The sequence below is a fragment of the Panthera leo genome, chromosome A2 (assembly GCF_018350215.1).
Source record: "Panthera leo isolate Ple1 chromosome A2, P.leo_Ple1_pat1.1, whole genome shotgun sequence".
NCBI lineage: Eukaryota > Metazoa > Chordata > Mammalia > Carnivora > Felidae > Panthera > Panthera leo.
Genome location: NC_056680.1, coordinates 140,477,516 through 140,493,999, shown reverse-complemented (window position 1 = coordinate 140,493,999; position 16,484 = coordinate 140,477,516). Strand labels below are relative to the sequence as shown.

The following is a 16,484-nucleotide window of genomic DNA, read 5'->3' as shown; positions in this document are numbered from 1 at the left end:
TCACAAAAACAGTATGAAAGAACACATTCCAGGTGGAGAAAAAAGTTCGTGACATACACTGTACCTGCTCCCAGAGTGTGTATCCTGGTTCTTTGAATAATTTAGGGAACGGTGAGTGACCCAAACTCAGTGATTGTTTAGTTGAAACTTGGAATAGTCACCAACGTTATTCAGTACTTCCTCTGTAAGCTCACGCTGGCAGACAGCTGAAATGAGTGTATTCTGTTCAGAGAGCCTGTTTCTCTTGTCCAGCCAAATTTCTCACATGCAGAGGCATTCTTATCTCATGCCAGATGTCTTTTGTCATACCCTTTTATAACAAAGCACAGCCATCTCTTCAAAGCCTAGCACAACGCAGGCTAGCTCACACCCTAAGGATAGGGTAGCACATACTCCTCCTGTGCCCATGTTCCCATCCTCATCTTAATGTAGCATACGTAGCAATCCAAGATGTCCTTTCCTTTTCCAGCACGATTTTCATTCATTTGTGTTCATAACCTCTAACTTAAACAGAACGTTCCTATCTGTACTTTTAAAAGCCTCTTCCAAATGAAAACAAAGTGAAAAAATAAGCAAAGGTTAGAATACATTCCTAAAAGGGATTTATACTTAAGAAAATGAGCAGATGTAGTCATAAAGGTGTATTTTAAATTATTTAAAATAGCAAATCACCAGTACAGGGATCAGTTTAATAAATTTTTGTATATCCACAGCATAAAATGAAAGAAGCAATTGACGATCATATTTTAGAAAAATATTTATATTAGCTGATAAATTGCTCGACAGTAAGCTAAGAAATGCAAAGCAGAATATAATGCCAGTTAAAAACAGAAAAAGACACATAAATACACAGAAGAAAAAAAGATAAAGAAATTCAACAATGTGTTAGCACTTTTTTTCCAGGTAGTGTCAATTTTTTTCTTTATAGTTTCTACATGACCTATATCTATGTAGTCCTTTTACAACCAGAATATACACCATTTTTAAAGTTTAGCAGATATTTGGGGGAATACATTTAATACTTGTAAGTTATATTACCGGAAAATAATGTTCTTTTTAAAGTCTCCACTGTTGCTCAGAAAGATCATTAAAGTTTGCTTTACCCTGTTATGGCAGGTATGGGATGGCACCAGGACCCCATTCCCATCTTGGAGAGTCTTGATAGAAGACCTTGCACTTGAAGGAGATTTAAGTCACATCCATCAGCTACAGAATCTAACAATAGACATTTTAGTCTATGATAATCATGTTCAAGTGGCAAAATTTCTGAAGGTGATGTTGAGTAGCAAATGTTTTCTATTTTGTGTTTTTATCAATGTGGGGGTAAATCACATTTATAGATGATATTTGAGGTCTAGAAATTAACTCCAAATTTATTTTTCTTTAATTTTTATTTGTAAAATGTATTTAAAATAAGTTATTAGAAAAAGGAAAATATTAGAAGATTTCATTAAATTATAATGGCTTGAATAACTTTTAAAAATTAAAGAACATTTCCTGGATATTTTAAGACTGTACACAACTTTACCATAAAAGTAGTAAGGAAAAATGTTCTGGTATATGGTTGTATAAAATGTTTGTAAACTTAAACATTTAAGCTTTATAAATTGGGTTTTGAAAATTTAGCCTACAACTTTCTACTCATTAGTTTAAGAAATTGTTGATCCACCTCTAATATCTGTCATAAATTGTGTGTGTTTATACTGTACAGTTTATTAGAATTTGCTCACTGCTTTTGAGTTACTGGTTTTTTTAGGTAAAAGCTCACTGTTGAGATGTGGCACTTCTTGATTATTAATATTTTAGGGAATATTTTTCTTCATTGTATTGTGTCTTTTATTTGGAAGTATCTTTTCTAGCAACATATGGCATCATTATAACAACAGTGATAATAGCAACATTTGTTAAACACTTCAGATGTATTTAGCACTATCCTGTGTAGTCAGTATTGTCACCATTCCCGTTTTACATATGAGAAAACTGAGGAGTCAGCTGTTAAGCCCAAGATTTCACGGCTACTTGTATGTGAATCTGTAGTGTTTGGTTTCCAGAGCCAGTCCTTTTAAGCAGTATAAAGAAATGATTTTCTTTATTGCAAATAGCTTCGATCCTACCTTTAGGGAGTTATACAGCCTGCTTATAGAAAGTTATATGGCCTACTTATAGGAAGAAAACAGTAAAAGTGAATTGCAGCTGTTTTCGATCTGAATTTTATGCCCAGTCTCCCTTTGTAAGTAAATGTTCTTGGAGAAGGAAATAGTTCCTCTAACACTGCGTTACAAATAAGCCCCCCCAACTCATCGATAAATGAGGCTAAAGTCTGGGTCCAGGAGGGGTGATAACTGAACTTGCTTGTCCTTTATATGTATGTATGTGTGTGTGTGTGTGTGTGTGTGTGTGTGTATACACGTTTTCATACCTAACAGATCAGAGAAAATTGACTGTTGAAAATACATTTTTGATGCTTCTCCCTGATTTTGTCTACACTGATTATTTCAAAAATACACATAATGATAGAGTCAATTCAAAGTCTCATTTTTTTTTAATTTTTTTTTTTTTTTTTTTTTTTTTTTTTTTTTTAGCGTTTATTGGTTTTTGAGACAGAGAGAGACAGAGCATGAACAGGGGAGGGTCAGAGAGAGAGAGGGAGACACAGAATCTGAAACAGGCTCCAGGCTCTGAGCTGTCAGCACAGAGCCCGATGTGGGGCTCGAACCCACGAACCTTGGGATCATGACCTGAGCCGAAGTCGGACGCCCAACCGACTGAGCCACCCAGGCGCCCCTCAAAGTCTTTTTAAAATACAGATAGAGTTCTTTTTTGAATGAAAAAAGATTTGCATTTTTTTTTAGATTCCGCTTTCACAATTTAATTTCCTCTCTTTCCCTATGCTGAATTTATAAGTTTTCCTATTCCCTCTCACCTGTCCAAGACTTGAATAACACCTAGCACAGTGCTTTTCTTACAGTAAAGATGAAGTAAATAGTATCTGCTAGTGAATGAACAAATCAATGAGAGCTGTGAATTTTTTTCAGGTCCCTTTTTGTTTACCTTATCTTACCCACTAGAGGGTGCTCTGAGCGCACATTGCTAAGAAAATATAGGGCACTTAATCTTTTTCTAAAGATATCATAATATTACATTATTTATCTACACTGTAATAGAAAAATGGAAGGGATTTTCTCTGTATAAGTAAGGCAACTGTAAGCTTTTAGTTAATGTATATTGACATCACATTTTATTTATACTAAGGAAACCTCTATACCATTTCATATTAACTTAAGAAATTCCCAGTCAGATGACATTATACAAATGAATTCTTATCAACGCTTGAAGACAACTGTTTGAAATTGCATTTTTATACTGAAATACATGGGACACATGTATTTTTGTTGCATAGGAACAGGAAAAAAAAATGTTTTTAATAAAGAGAAGACAGTGAAGGCAATCTAAGTATAATATAATTGGCTTTTATATGCAGTACATTTTACAGTTGAAATCGCCCTTAACATTCTTCCTAAATTTTGCTTTTTGAGTGTTACACATTCACACATGCACAAACCCACCTATATGCGGGCACACACACATGTGCACAAGCACACACACATCACAAACTTTTTGTCTAGAAATTAAAGCAGTGTATTTCTAATCCCCAGTCTTATCCTGACACAATTTAAACATAATTATAAAAAATTTATAGTCATAATTATGTTTTGGCCTTCAGTGACCCAAGAGCTATATAGTTAGGTTATTTTCAGACATATACAGGTAATTAAAACTATTAAAGGGAACTTCTCGATAGTTTATAGGGAAGATTTAAATTATTTCTAAAGGGATAGTGATTTCTTAATAGCTACATTTGCTTTGCTTTTTTATTTTGCTAGCGGGGAGGGACAGAGGGATAGGAGAAAGTCTTCAGCAGACCCCTTGCTCAGCATGGAGCCCAACACAGGGTTTGATCTCACGACCAACCATGAATGAGATCATGACCTGAGCTGAAATCAGGAGTTGTAGGCTTAACTGACTGAGCCACCCAGGCACCCCTGCTTTACTTCCTTTTTGATATTCATTGAAAGGGATATTTATCACAATTTGTGAAAGTATATTTTTATAATTTTTGGTTATGACTCCCTCACTTGTAATTTTAGAATCTTATCACATTACTGACAAGACTAAGCAATGTGTGTCTATTATAGTACAGCATCTGGCACATTTCATGGTATATTTAGCCAGCTTAAAAAAAATACAATGCTGCCTCCAGAAGGAATTTGTGGAAATAACAATTTGTCATCTTGATAGCCTATTTATATAAAGAAATTCTTTCGTGGTCTTTAAATATTGTTTTATTATGAAATATAGTAGTGGAAAAGATAGTGTAATAAATACCCATGTGCCTACCATTCAAACTTAATATTTTTAAATGTTTTGCCACACTAATTTCAGGTGCTTTTAATTTTTAGGACATAAATCTCTACATGTTGAGTCTTCTTTGTACCTCTGCTCATTCTCATGTTTTGCTCCTTAGTATCTTTCTATTTATCCTAACATGTAGGTATATACACCCAGGTTTATTATGCTTTTATTTTAATAATGTACTTTTCTCTGAAAAATGCATAAGGTGTATATATTATTCTGTAATTTACTTTTTTCTTTTATATTTTTAAGATATATCCATGTTCATACAAGTGTCTGCGTTAATACCAGAGAGTCTTAATTATTACAGCTTTATTTTTAAATGATTCTACAGATCAAGCAAACCTTCCCCTCCCCCACCCCCCACTCCCGCAGTTTAGTCTTCAAACTTGACTTGCTGTTCACGTCTGTATGCATTTTCAGATTAGCTTTTCAAATTTCATGTAAGACACTGGAGATTTTGATTGAAATTATACTGATTTTAAAAATTAATTTGGGGGGAAATTACTATCTTTATAGTGTTAAAGCTTGTTATTTATGAATATGATATCTTTCTCCATGCTTAGGCCTTTAAAAGCATTTTTTTTAATTTACATGGAGCATTTTATTTAGAGGGAGGTGGTTTTTAATTTGTTTTTTTTGTTTGTTTGTTTGTTTTGTTTTTTCCTTACGTGACCTCTTCCCCCAACATGGGGCTAGAACTCAGGACTCCAAGATTAAGAGTTACGTGCTCTACTGACTGGGCCAGCCAGGTCCCTGCATGTTTTAGGCCTTCCCTAAGTGCTTTTTTTATATGTGTACTAGTGTATTACCTACTTTGAAAAGGAATCACAGAATAATAAACATCCAGAAAAAGTTAGATAAAAGTAAATAGAAATGGACTGTTTTGTTTTGTTTTTTTCTTCTAGTATCTCACTTTAGAGACCATAAGGAAAACTAGTTTTGTCTTCTTTTCTTTTGGAGTTTTCTTTCTCTGACTCTTTTTACCCTGCTCCTCTGCCATGTTGTAGATGTATGTCAGTGAAAGAAGTCAGAGAAAAAAAGACCTAAATGTCCTATCTCCTTCTCACAAAAACATGACTGGGTTGGAAAAAGGTTATGTAGCTTCTTCCTTTGAGTAGGTGTCAATTTCTTTTATAAACATTCTGCATCTGTCATTTTAAGTCTTCTCCCTTAAACAAATACTCTATAGTTAAAGACATTTTTAAGACTAAATAAAACATCTAAAATTGTAGAACATTTAGTTAAAAATTATAATTGGTTTAGTTTTGTATTTGAACTCACAGAATGTATTTCACATGGTGACAAGAGTTCTTATTACAAAAGTTTTCTTTCTATAAAACTTGTGGAATAGAGGGATATTTTTGCTATCTCCATAGAACTTGTGGAATAGGGGGATATTTTTGCTATTATAGCGCATTAAAAAATATTTTCTAGTATTCTCATAATGAGAGTATTTTAGCAACCGTATTTAATGAAATCTTACCTTCAAGTAGCTAAAGCAAGTTAAGAAACCTTAAACAGGCTTCCAAATCAAATAGAGGGCTTGGGTTTGATTTAGGTTATAGGTTTCTTAACTAGTGTATTTTATCACTGCTAAGATTCAGTTTTATTTCACACTTCAGTATCTCTGAAATGTCTTTCATTAGAAAAAACATACGGATAGATAGATACGTAATATGCATATGTACATACACTTATATACTACATATACACATCTACATAAATACATGAGTCTACGTATGTGTAGGTATATACATATATACGTGCCTAAATATACACGAACACGTATATACACATGTATATACACATGTGCGTGCACACATAAAAACACATTTTGGTTTTGATACAGTGTCCTTGAGACTGATATTCAGTACACATCAGTATCGCATACCAGTATCCTTTCTGATAGGTCAGCACTTTTGACTGTTGGTCTGTGCCCCATATTTGTTGTTAAGTATTTTATGTATCAGAAATTGTTTGATTTTTCTCATTTTTTAAATCGTAAATAATCTATTTTTAGGTTGGAAGCTTTCTTAGAATTTATAGCCTCCATACCAAACTTCAATCAGTGAATTTGGAGAACCAAGCAACATTGTTAGCTCTAGAGTTTCATCTCCATGGGGGTACCAGTTATGGCCGGGGAATCAGAGTCTTGCCAGAAAGTAACTCTGATGTGGATCAACTGAAAAAGTAAGCAAATGATACACCTATTTAGAAGTTGTAAATAAGGTATTAATTAAGCTGATTTCCAAGATACTGTTGTTCTGTGCTGGGGTGGGTGGATTTGATAAGTTCTTTGTAATCAATCCTCATAGGCTACTGTGCCATTATCCATTTGTCTAAATAGGTGAACCAAATGAAACCAAACTCAAGTGATTGCAGGTTCAAATAGCTAAACAGTAGCAGAGCTAGGGGTGTAATGTCAGGTTTCCAACAGTTCTTGTGCACTTATGTCTACTCTGTGTGCTTATTCTCTTCTTCCACCATGGGTCACATTCCCCACGTAACGCCAACAAACAGTTGAAACTGGAGCTGAGCTCAAGTTTGGAAAACTTGATACATATCTAGAATTCCAAACGTACTTAATCCTGCCATGAAAAAATAATTATCTTTCTAAAGTGCCTAGGACCGATCAAATAGGTAACAGAAATGTTTTAGAGTATATTTTAAAAACTTTGAAATGTGCCCAGAAAGTGAATAATGCCTTAGGTCCTGCTACATATTCAGTTCCCTTCTTTGTCAAGTGTTTCTGGTGCTCACTGTGTACAGAAACTTTTTGACCAGGATTCTAGAGGAATAAAAAATAAATCTTCTGCATGTCTTCAAAGAGCTCTAGAAAATGACCTGTTCAGTAAGTTCAAATGAAATAATATTTTTATGTTTTAATATATTGAAATAGTATGACTTGTAAAGCCAATTAAATTAGCTATTTTAATAATCTTCTATCAGTTGTACCTCTTTATTTCTCATATTTCCATATATAGAGCATAGTATTTTACTTTTTGAATCTGGAGTAAGATTGTTCTGACAGAATGCCATCCAATAAATTCCTGGTTTACTTTTGTTTGCTGTATTTCATCATCCTACTGTTTCACTCATATCTTTGTAGAATCAGGTTTTTTAAATTTGGGGGATCTTAGAACTCCCAGATACTCTGAAGAAAGCTGTAGACTTTCTACTGAAGACGGTGTACTACACACATACGTAATTTTTATACAATTTCAGTGATTTCTTATATTCTAAGGATAGAACGGAACTGATCATATTGACTTTGTTTTATGCAATTTGATTTGAAATTATATTCTTTCAATTATAGGGTTTTAGAATCTGCAGATTTGACAGCCGGTCAGTGTTTTGATGGTATATGTCAGTCAGAACATGAGGACAGCTTTCGGTCTCTTTCAAGTAAGGACAGTTTTTAATGTTAACAGTTTAGTCTGTGCTAAGTAAAATGGCTTTATCAATCAATATTCTCTTTTTTTGAATATCTTCCCATCTCTGCCTCTTTCTCTTTTTTGTTAAATCCATATTCATTGTAAAGGAATAGGCTAAATCTTTATCTGTGTCCTATGCAAAGTAAACATTATTCTTCCCTTATTGTGTAATTGCATTTTCAAATTGGGATGGTAAGGATTACTTGATTTGTGATATATGTAGTATTTATATGTATATATTTATATGTGTATGTATATATATTCATTAAGATTTTGTATTTCCTAGGCAACCATTTTGCTTGTCAGTTTCTAATATGAACAGTGATTGTTTTTGCTGCTTTATTTCAAAGAGCTCAATTATTTTTTGATCATACATATTTCAGGGATGCATATAGATCCCAGTCTTTATCAAGTTAATCAGGTACCTAGTTACAAGCTCTTAAACACACACATAGTTCTGTATTATATATTATATTATTGTATACTGTTCAAATCTAAATTTTAAAAATCTGCAAGATTTTTGTCCTTTACTATTTTGCCTTACTGTCTTAATGTACAAGGGTACATTCTGGGACCTAGAATCTATGCCATTTATATATGCATACACACACACACACACACACATTTACAATCTATTTTATGAGTATTTTTTTTTCTATACTAGTAATAACAAGCATTAAAATTAACATGTATTGCTTGGTGTAGGAACTTACTAAGTGCCTACATGCATTAATCCTAACAGTATTCCTTTGAGGTTGAAATTGTTTTGTCCCTTTTACACAAAGGAAACAGGCTTTGAGTGACAGGGGTCGTGTAAGTCACCCAGGGTTACTTAGCTATTAACTAAAGGCAAAGTCAGTCAGATTCAACTGCAGGTTATTTGATTTTTTTGTACCTTTTTTTTTTAAGTTGAGAGAGAGAGAGAGAGTGCGAGCAGGGGAGGGTAGGGAGAGAGCGAGAGACAGCGAGAGAGAGAGAGAGAGAGAGAGAGGGAGAGAGAGAGAGAGAGAGAGAGAAAGAGAGAATGAGAATCTTCATCAGGCTCCATGCTCAGCACAGAGCTTGATGCAGGGCTCGATCCCACAACTCAGGGATCATGACCTGACCTGAAATCAAGAATTGACATTCAACTGACTGACCCACCCACGTGCCCCTGATTTTTTGGACATATTTTAAATTTATTTCTTTATTCTCTCTGCCTTAAAACTCTCCACATTTCCTAGCACCTGGCCAGATCTGTGATTAGTTAAACTACAATTAGGAGGGCAATTTACTTCAACTGACAGTCATTTGGAGACAGCATAATTTGTAATTACACTTTTTGAAATTTCTTTTCTCCTTTTTCAGAGATTTTAAAATTATTTTTAAACTATAAAGTTAATAATACATGTCATGATACCAAGTGACACAGCTTCCTCATGCCTTTATGCCCACTACTGAGGTAATGTTAACAGTTTAGTGTGGTTTCTTCAACACTTTCATGTTTATAGAAATATATATGCCTGTACATTAACAGATATGACTTTCCCCTCTGTTTAAAATATTTTAAAAAATGGGACATACTACATAGTTGCTTTGTCAGTGTATCATAGATCTCTTCCTGGGCTAATCCATCTTAAACTCATTTTATTTTATTTTATTTTATTTTATTTTATTTTATTTTATTTTATTTTATTTTATTTTTTAAAATTTTTTTTAACATTTATTTATTTTTGAGACAGAGAGAGACAGAGCATGAACGGGGGAGGGTCAGAGAGAGGGAGACACAGAGTCCGAAACAGGCTCCAGGCTCCGAGGTGTCAGCACAGAGCCGGACGCGGGGCTCAAACTCACGGACCGCGAGATCATGACCTGAGCTGAAGTCGGCCGCTCAACCAACTGAGCCACCCAGGCGCCCCAAATCTTAAACTCATTTTAATAGTTGCATACCCAAATCTTAAACTCATTTTAATAGTTGCATAATGTTTTGTAATGTGAGTCTAACATTATAAATGTAGCTATTTTCCATTTGATACACCTTCAGGTTTCCAGTTTTTTGCTCTTACAAATAATGCTTTAATAGCTATCCTTGAACAATTATAAATTCCTGCTTTTCTTTCTCTAAAATAAACTCCTAAAAGAGGAGTTGACAGATCAAAGGATAAGCACATCTTTTATTTTAATAGATGCTGTCAGATTATATGACAAAATGCCATAGAATTCATATGCAAATAGCAGTGTAGCAAATATAAGGTGATATCTTACTTAGTTTCCTTGAGTACTTGGGAAATAGAAAATATTATATATTTTATCAGCCCTTTTTACTTCCTCTTCTTTGAATTGTCTGCTCTTACCTTTTACCTGATTTTCCATTGGGTTTTTAACATTATTTTAAGCAGTTTGAGGGAGACCATATATATATTTTACACAGTTTCTCTGATTTTCTTCTTATTCGACTGTTTTTAAGGTTTTTACAATTGTTTTCACTTCATGCAGAATGGCTAATACTAGGTGATCAGATTCATTGAAATTCTACTTAGCCAGCTTATGATGTCCAGTCAGGTTCTCTTGTCATGAATTCTTATGCCATTTATTAGTGATGTTGAGGAAGAAGGACTATTAATGCATGTTTGTGTATGATTCCACATAAAAAAATTATAAAAACATACTATAAAATTGTTTTTAAGTTTATTTATTTTGAGAGAGAGTGGGGGGGGAGGGACAGAGGGAGAGAGAGAGTATCCTAAGTAGGCTCCACACTGTCAGTACAGAACTCAATATCAGGCTCGATCTCATGAACTGTGAGATCATGACCAAGAATCAGATGCTTAACCACTGAGCCACCCAGGTGCTGCCCAAACATACTATGATATGCAATAGAATGTAAGCCAAAGTAATTCCAAAATATGGATACTTTTTTAGTCTCAAATTCATTTTAGAAAGCACTATTAAAACTTACTGCTATGTTCACTTCCTTTGCTTTCTTGTTTTTTTAATTTTTTTTTCATGTTTATTTATTTTTAAGAGACAGACAGAGCCAAGCAGGGGAGGGACAGAGAGAGATGGAGACACAGAATTGAAAGCAGGCTCCAGGCTCTGAGCTGTCAGCACAGAGCCTGATGTGGGGCTTGAACCCTTGAACAGTGAGATCATGACCTGAGCCAAAGTCAAACACTTAACCGACTGAGCCACCCAGGCGCCCCTCCTTTGCTTTCTTGTTAAAGTAAAATCCTATTTTATGGTGTTCATCAAGCCATCATCTTATTAAATTTAATAACTTTATTGTCTTATCCACTTCTCCATTTATTTCTTTCACAATGTGTTTTTCTAAAATAATAAAAATTTTCAAACATGCAGAAAAATTGGAACAGTTGTACAGTGAACACTCATATACCTGCTCTCTGGATTCTCTTTGTTCTGTCATATATTTCTCTCTCACTCTCTCCTAATCAACCCATCTGATAATTTGATCCATGTCAAAGTAAGTTGCAGAAATAAATACGCCTCCTCAAAACTTCAGAATAACATCATTAACTAGAATTCAGTATTTGTTGATGAACCTTTTTGATTTTTGATGTAAAGTTAAACTCAGTGGACAACTGAAGTGTACCATTCCACAAGTTCTGGCTAATACATAAACCTGTGTAACTTAAACCCCTTTAAAAATGTAAAATATCACCCTTGTTGCAGGAAGTTCCCTCATGTTCCTTCCCATTCAGTCCATCCCCAGAAGTTCTGATTTTTTTCCACCATAGATTGTCTATAACTTCAAATAAATGGAATAATATATTCTCTCTTATGTACTGTTTTTGAAATTCATCTGTATTGCCTGTATCGCTAATTCCCTTGTAATACCCAGTAGTACCCTATGAGGTAGACATTGTTTTTAATATGAATTTCCAGTCTTTGCACCATTAGTTTTTTTGTTTTTTTTGTTTTGTTTTGTTTTTTGTTTTTTTCTATGAGATGGCTTGGGTGTCTTTGTCAAAAATCAAGTGAGTGTAAATGTGGATTTATTTCTGGGTTTTCCAGTCAGAAATACTTCATAGTATGGTATGAAGTAAACTTTTTTCTCCTAAAACTAATTTCCAGTTTTTGTAGCACCAGGGTTGTGCTTTCCCTTTGGGTTGTTTCCTGCTTTATCAGAAATCAAAGTGACCATGTAAGTGCAGGTTTATTTCTAGGCTTTCTATGTAATTCTCTTGATATGCTTGTCAGTTTTTATGCCAATATCATATTGCCTTGATTACTGTAGCTTTATAATAAGTCTTTAAGTCAGGTAGCATAAGTCTGCCAGTTTTATTCTTTTTCAGAATTATATTTTATATTCTGGTTTCTTTGCATTTCCACTTAAGTGAGAGTCTCTTATCTTTTACTGTAATAAAGCCTCTGCAATTTTGATTAGGATTATATTGACTCTGCAGATCAGTTTGGGTAGAATTGATGTCTTAACAAACAGTTTTGAGCCTTCTAGTCCATGAACATGGCATGTTTTACTATTGTTTAGATTTTCTTCAATTCTTATCAACAATGTTATATAGTTTTCAGTTCCATATGGAATTTTTCATGGATCTTAAAACTGTATAATTCTTCCTTTTTCTTTCCTTTTTCTTTCTAGGCTCTGGATCAGTATCACTGTATGAGGTAGAAAGATGTCAGCAACTATCAGCTACAAGTAAGACTATGTTTCATTTTTGAAATAAGGGTGTAATAGTGTGCATAATAAAGTCTGTCCTTACATTTATCAACTAATTTGTTCCTATCTATTATTGAGAGCAGATATCCATGAGGGCGAAAATATGCACATATTTATCTTTCATTTCTGTACCTCATCCTAACTGGCATAAAATGGAACTCAGAAAGATACATGTTTTTACATTGAACATATATTTTAAGTCCTACAGGTATGAGGTTTGTAAAACATATTCTATTTAACAGTGCAGTGGGGCTTATTTCATTTTGAGAATGTGATAAAATATATGACATAATTTTTATCTATTCACACTATGAATTTAGCGATGTGCCCATAAAGGCAGTATACCCCAAAACTTTAATGTTAGCAATGATAGTAAATCTGTCAGATGCCCTCTTTCTGTTAGTTCAGCAAAGATGAAAAAAATTAAGAAAAAAAATGTTTAAGCACGAGTCTATTAAATAAAGCTCTATAATATACTATTATAATAATATGAGTTTCTCATTGGAGAAAGAACATATAACTGTGAAATGAGGGAAAGCCAGAAGAAAGAAACTTGTGGTGTTGTATTGGAATAGGAAGGGTCAGTATGGACTCATGATTTTATAAATAAATGTAGAAATAGATGTAGATGTCTGTGTGTGTGTGTGTGCATATATATACATGTATGTATATATGTATACATTTATACATGTGCAGGTGCGTGTGTGGAAGTATAAGTATGAACACATTTGCATGTATATCCTATCTCTGTCCAGTTAAAGGGCTTCAAAATAATGGCAACCCAATAGCAATGGATGCACCTCATGCACAGATCTTGGTTTATAAATGATATTCCCCCTTAAAAAGAATCAGGGCTGCTTGGAGAGATAGCAGACTCCAGGATTGGGACAGGAGAATTACAAGATGAATCCAGAACATCTTGTTGTGCCAGAAGGTAAAGAAGTTCTCAGTTAATTATGGAGCATGTCAAATCTGATACAATTTGAGCATCAAAATAAAAAATACTAGTGATGGAGTAAAACCGAACAGTAGTAGGGATCCATTAGTCCGTGTGGATAGTAAATAAAAGAACAAATGAATGAATGAATAAATATGTGCGATTGAGTGGAGAGCTCCTAGTTACAATAGAATGACAGCTAACGAATGTAAAAGGAATGATGAAGTTAGGAAAAAAAATCATTTTGCAACCATGATAGTAATAACTGACTTAGTTGTAAATCACCAGTGGGTCCTAAACTAGCAGGATCCTAAATGTTTACTGAGGAGTGAGATACTTCTATTTCCCCAAGTACTTTCTTATTAGTTATAAAGGGGGAAATAATAAATTTATAGTGGAGAAGAAACCTGCTGAACACCACTATAACCAAGTGAGCAAAGTTAACATCCCCAGGAATGAAAACGCTGGTGACTTGTATGCCTCTTGTTCCAATGCAGAGAGGGATGCCTGTATCACTTGCAGTATACTAGACTGCCAAAAGGGCATAATCTGTATCTGACCATGAGCAGAACCAGACACACCCAAGTCAATGGCCTCTGCTCAAATATATCAGTGTCATAAAAGACCAAGAAAGGCTGAGGGACCATTCTACATTAAAGGAGTCCAAAGAGACAGGAAAAATAAATGCAATGCATGGTTCAAGACTGGATTCTGGACCCAGAAATAAAGATCTAAGGAAGAACATTACAGGGACAGTTGGAAAAATTTGAATAATGTCTGTTGATTCAGTGATAATGTTACATATTCTGAAGTTGAAAATTGCACTGTAATATGCCAATCTTCAGAATCTTCTGAAATACACAGTGAAGTATTTAGGGATAAAAGAGCATGATATCTGGAAATTATTCATAAATGATTCATGTATATATATGAATATGTAAGGAGATATATATGGAGAGGGAGCTACCAGATGGAGATGATGACAAATGTGGCAAAATATTAACAAGGTTGGCAATAGAACTTAAATAATTCAGTTTTATTGTATCTGGTTCAGGGGAATTCGTATTATGAATATTCTTATTATTCTTGTAGGTTATTCTGACTTAATCTAAAAATTATTTTTAGTACTTACAGATCATCACTATTTGGAGAAAACCCCACTATGTGCTATTTTGAAACAAAAAGCTCCTCAACAGTATCGTATTCGAGCAAAATTAAGGTCATATAAGCCCAGAAGTCTCCTTCAGTCTGTTAAACTTCACTGTCCTAAATGTCATGCACTGTAAGTATTTTCTGTAATAAAACAGAAGTTTTTATTTCATAATTTTGTGAATATACATTTTCATATATACCAATCAGTTTAAGTCCTGGCCGTGTGTAAATTGTGACTTTGTATATTATATTTTGAAACAGTGGTAACATTTTTAAGAGAAAATACTAAATTTTTAGTAAATCCTTCTGACATTTCTTAGTAGTAATAAATAAAAGTGGGTGCTGTTTTCAGATCTAAATTCAGTTTAGTAGCTTTAATACATGCATGAATACATATAGTTATATAAAATAAATTTATATTAGAATGATTATGTACTTACTCAAGACATTCTGAATTTAGTTTTAATCTCTTTTTTCTTTTTTATGCAATTTGACTGTCTTCCCTTTAAATATATAATGTGTAAATATAGTACATTTCCTTTATATTTGTGTGTGTGCATGTGTGTATATATATTATAAAATTATATAATTACGTAGTCCATTATATTTGTGTATATAAATATAATTTGTGTATGTACATTAATATATGTATATTTTCTCCTCCACAATCTATAATACTATTTGTAGACAGTTTTGATCATCAAACTTTAAATAAAATGGGGACCATCTTCTACCCATTTGAGCTTAAAATGATGGTCGGAATTAAAATATAAATACAGATTTTATATAATTGTTGAAGAATTATTAAATTACAGTTTGTTAAATTCTGTAAAGTCATATAGCTTTGCCAAACAAAACTACCGTCTATGAGCATTTTTTTAGACAAATAAGAGAATCACGTCAAAAAGGTAAAGTGGTGTTACCTGAAGTTACACAGCTGGTTGGGGACAGAACCAAGGCAAGGACATAGACATTTTGGTTCCAGATCATGCCATTTCCATTGTATACATACTTTACCACGTGACTTTTTAAAATTATCAGTCTAGGTTAAAAGGAATTGGAAGGAGTATTGGTTTGTAAAGTGGGTGCCCTGTGAAAGAGATTACTTAGGTGGTAAGTGGATATTTAACAAGAAGCTGTATCTTTTTCTCCCATGGAGAAGTTTAACATTCCTTATAGAGGAGAATGAATTGGTGTTAGAAATAGTTATAGGATCCTTGGTATCACAAAACCAGATAAGGAAATTGCTAGCAGTTAATATAGTTATGATATGGATCTACTTAGTTGTGAAGTATCATCAAATCTTTTTCTGTGAATAAGAGTCATTTAACCGGCAAAGTGAATTACCTCCACATTTTAAAATAAGTAGCTGGTGCATGAGCATGTAAACAAATTTGTCTTAATTGGATAATTTGTTAAATTTGAATTTCCAAGCTTATACCAATTGTTTTGTATTATTTCATTGTCAATGATTTTAGGCAAGAAGTTCCACATGAGGGTGATTTGGATATAATTTTACAAGAGGGTGCAACTATAATCCCAGATACTAAACTACAAAATACATCATTATATGATTCTAAAATGTGGACCACTAAAGATCAAGGAGAACGAAAAGTAGCTGTTCATTTTGTGAAAAATAATGGTATTCTCCCACTTTCAAGTGACTGTCTGATTTTGATAGAAGGTAAGGTATTTAAGTTACTGTTTTATTAGAATATAGCTTTTGCTTGTGTCTTTCTCTGATTAATGATTGTTAAATATATTTTAGGGGCAACCTAGGACATATTATTATTAAATTACATAAAATAGAGTATATTATATATAACAAATAAATTTAAATATATATATATACACACATATAAACTAATCT

At 33.4% G+C, this 16,484-nt stretch overlaps 1 protein-coding gene across 5 annotated transcripts in view; it reads left to right on the top strand.

The window, feature by feature from the left end:
- POT1 (protection of telomeres 1) overlaps nucleotides 1-16,484 on the top strand; it is an 80,050-nt gene that overhangs the window by 48,793 nt on the left and 14,773 nt on the right. For all 5 annotated transcript variants that reach the window (XM_042923587.1, XM_042923595.1, XM_042923570.1 and 2 more), the window contains 6 exons: nucleotides 1,117-1,272; nucleotides 6,437-6,606; nucleotides 7,733-7,821; nucleotides 12,448-12,504; nucleotides 14,588-14,744; nucleotides 16,093-16,298. In XM_042923587.1, coding sequence (XP_042779521.1) covers nucleotides 1,117-1,272; nucleotides 6,437-6,606; nucleotides 7,733-7,821; nucleotides 12,448-12,504; nucleotides 14,588-14,744; nucleotides 16,093-16,298 — 835 coding nt within the window. The remainder of the gene's footprint in view (nucleotides 1-1,116; nucleotides 1,273-6,436; nucleotides 6,607-7,732; nucleotides 7,822-12,447; nucleotides 12,505-14,587; nucleotides 14,745-16,092; nucleotides 16,299-16,484) is intronic.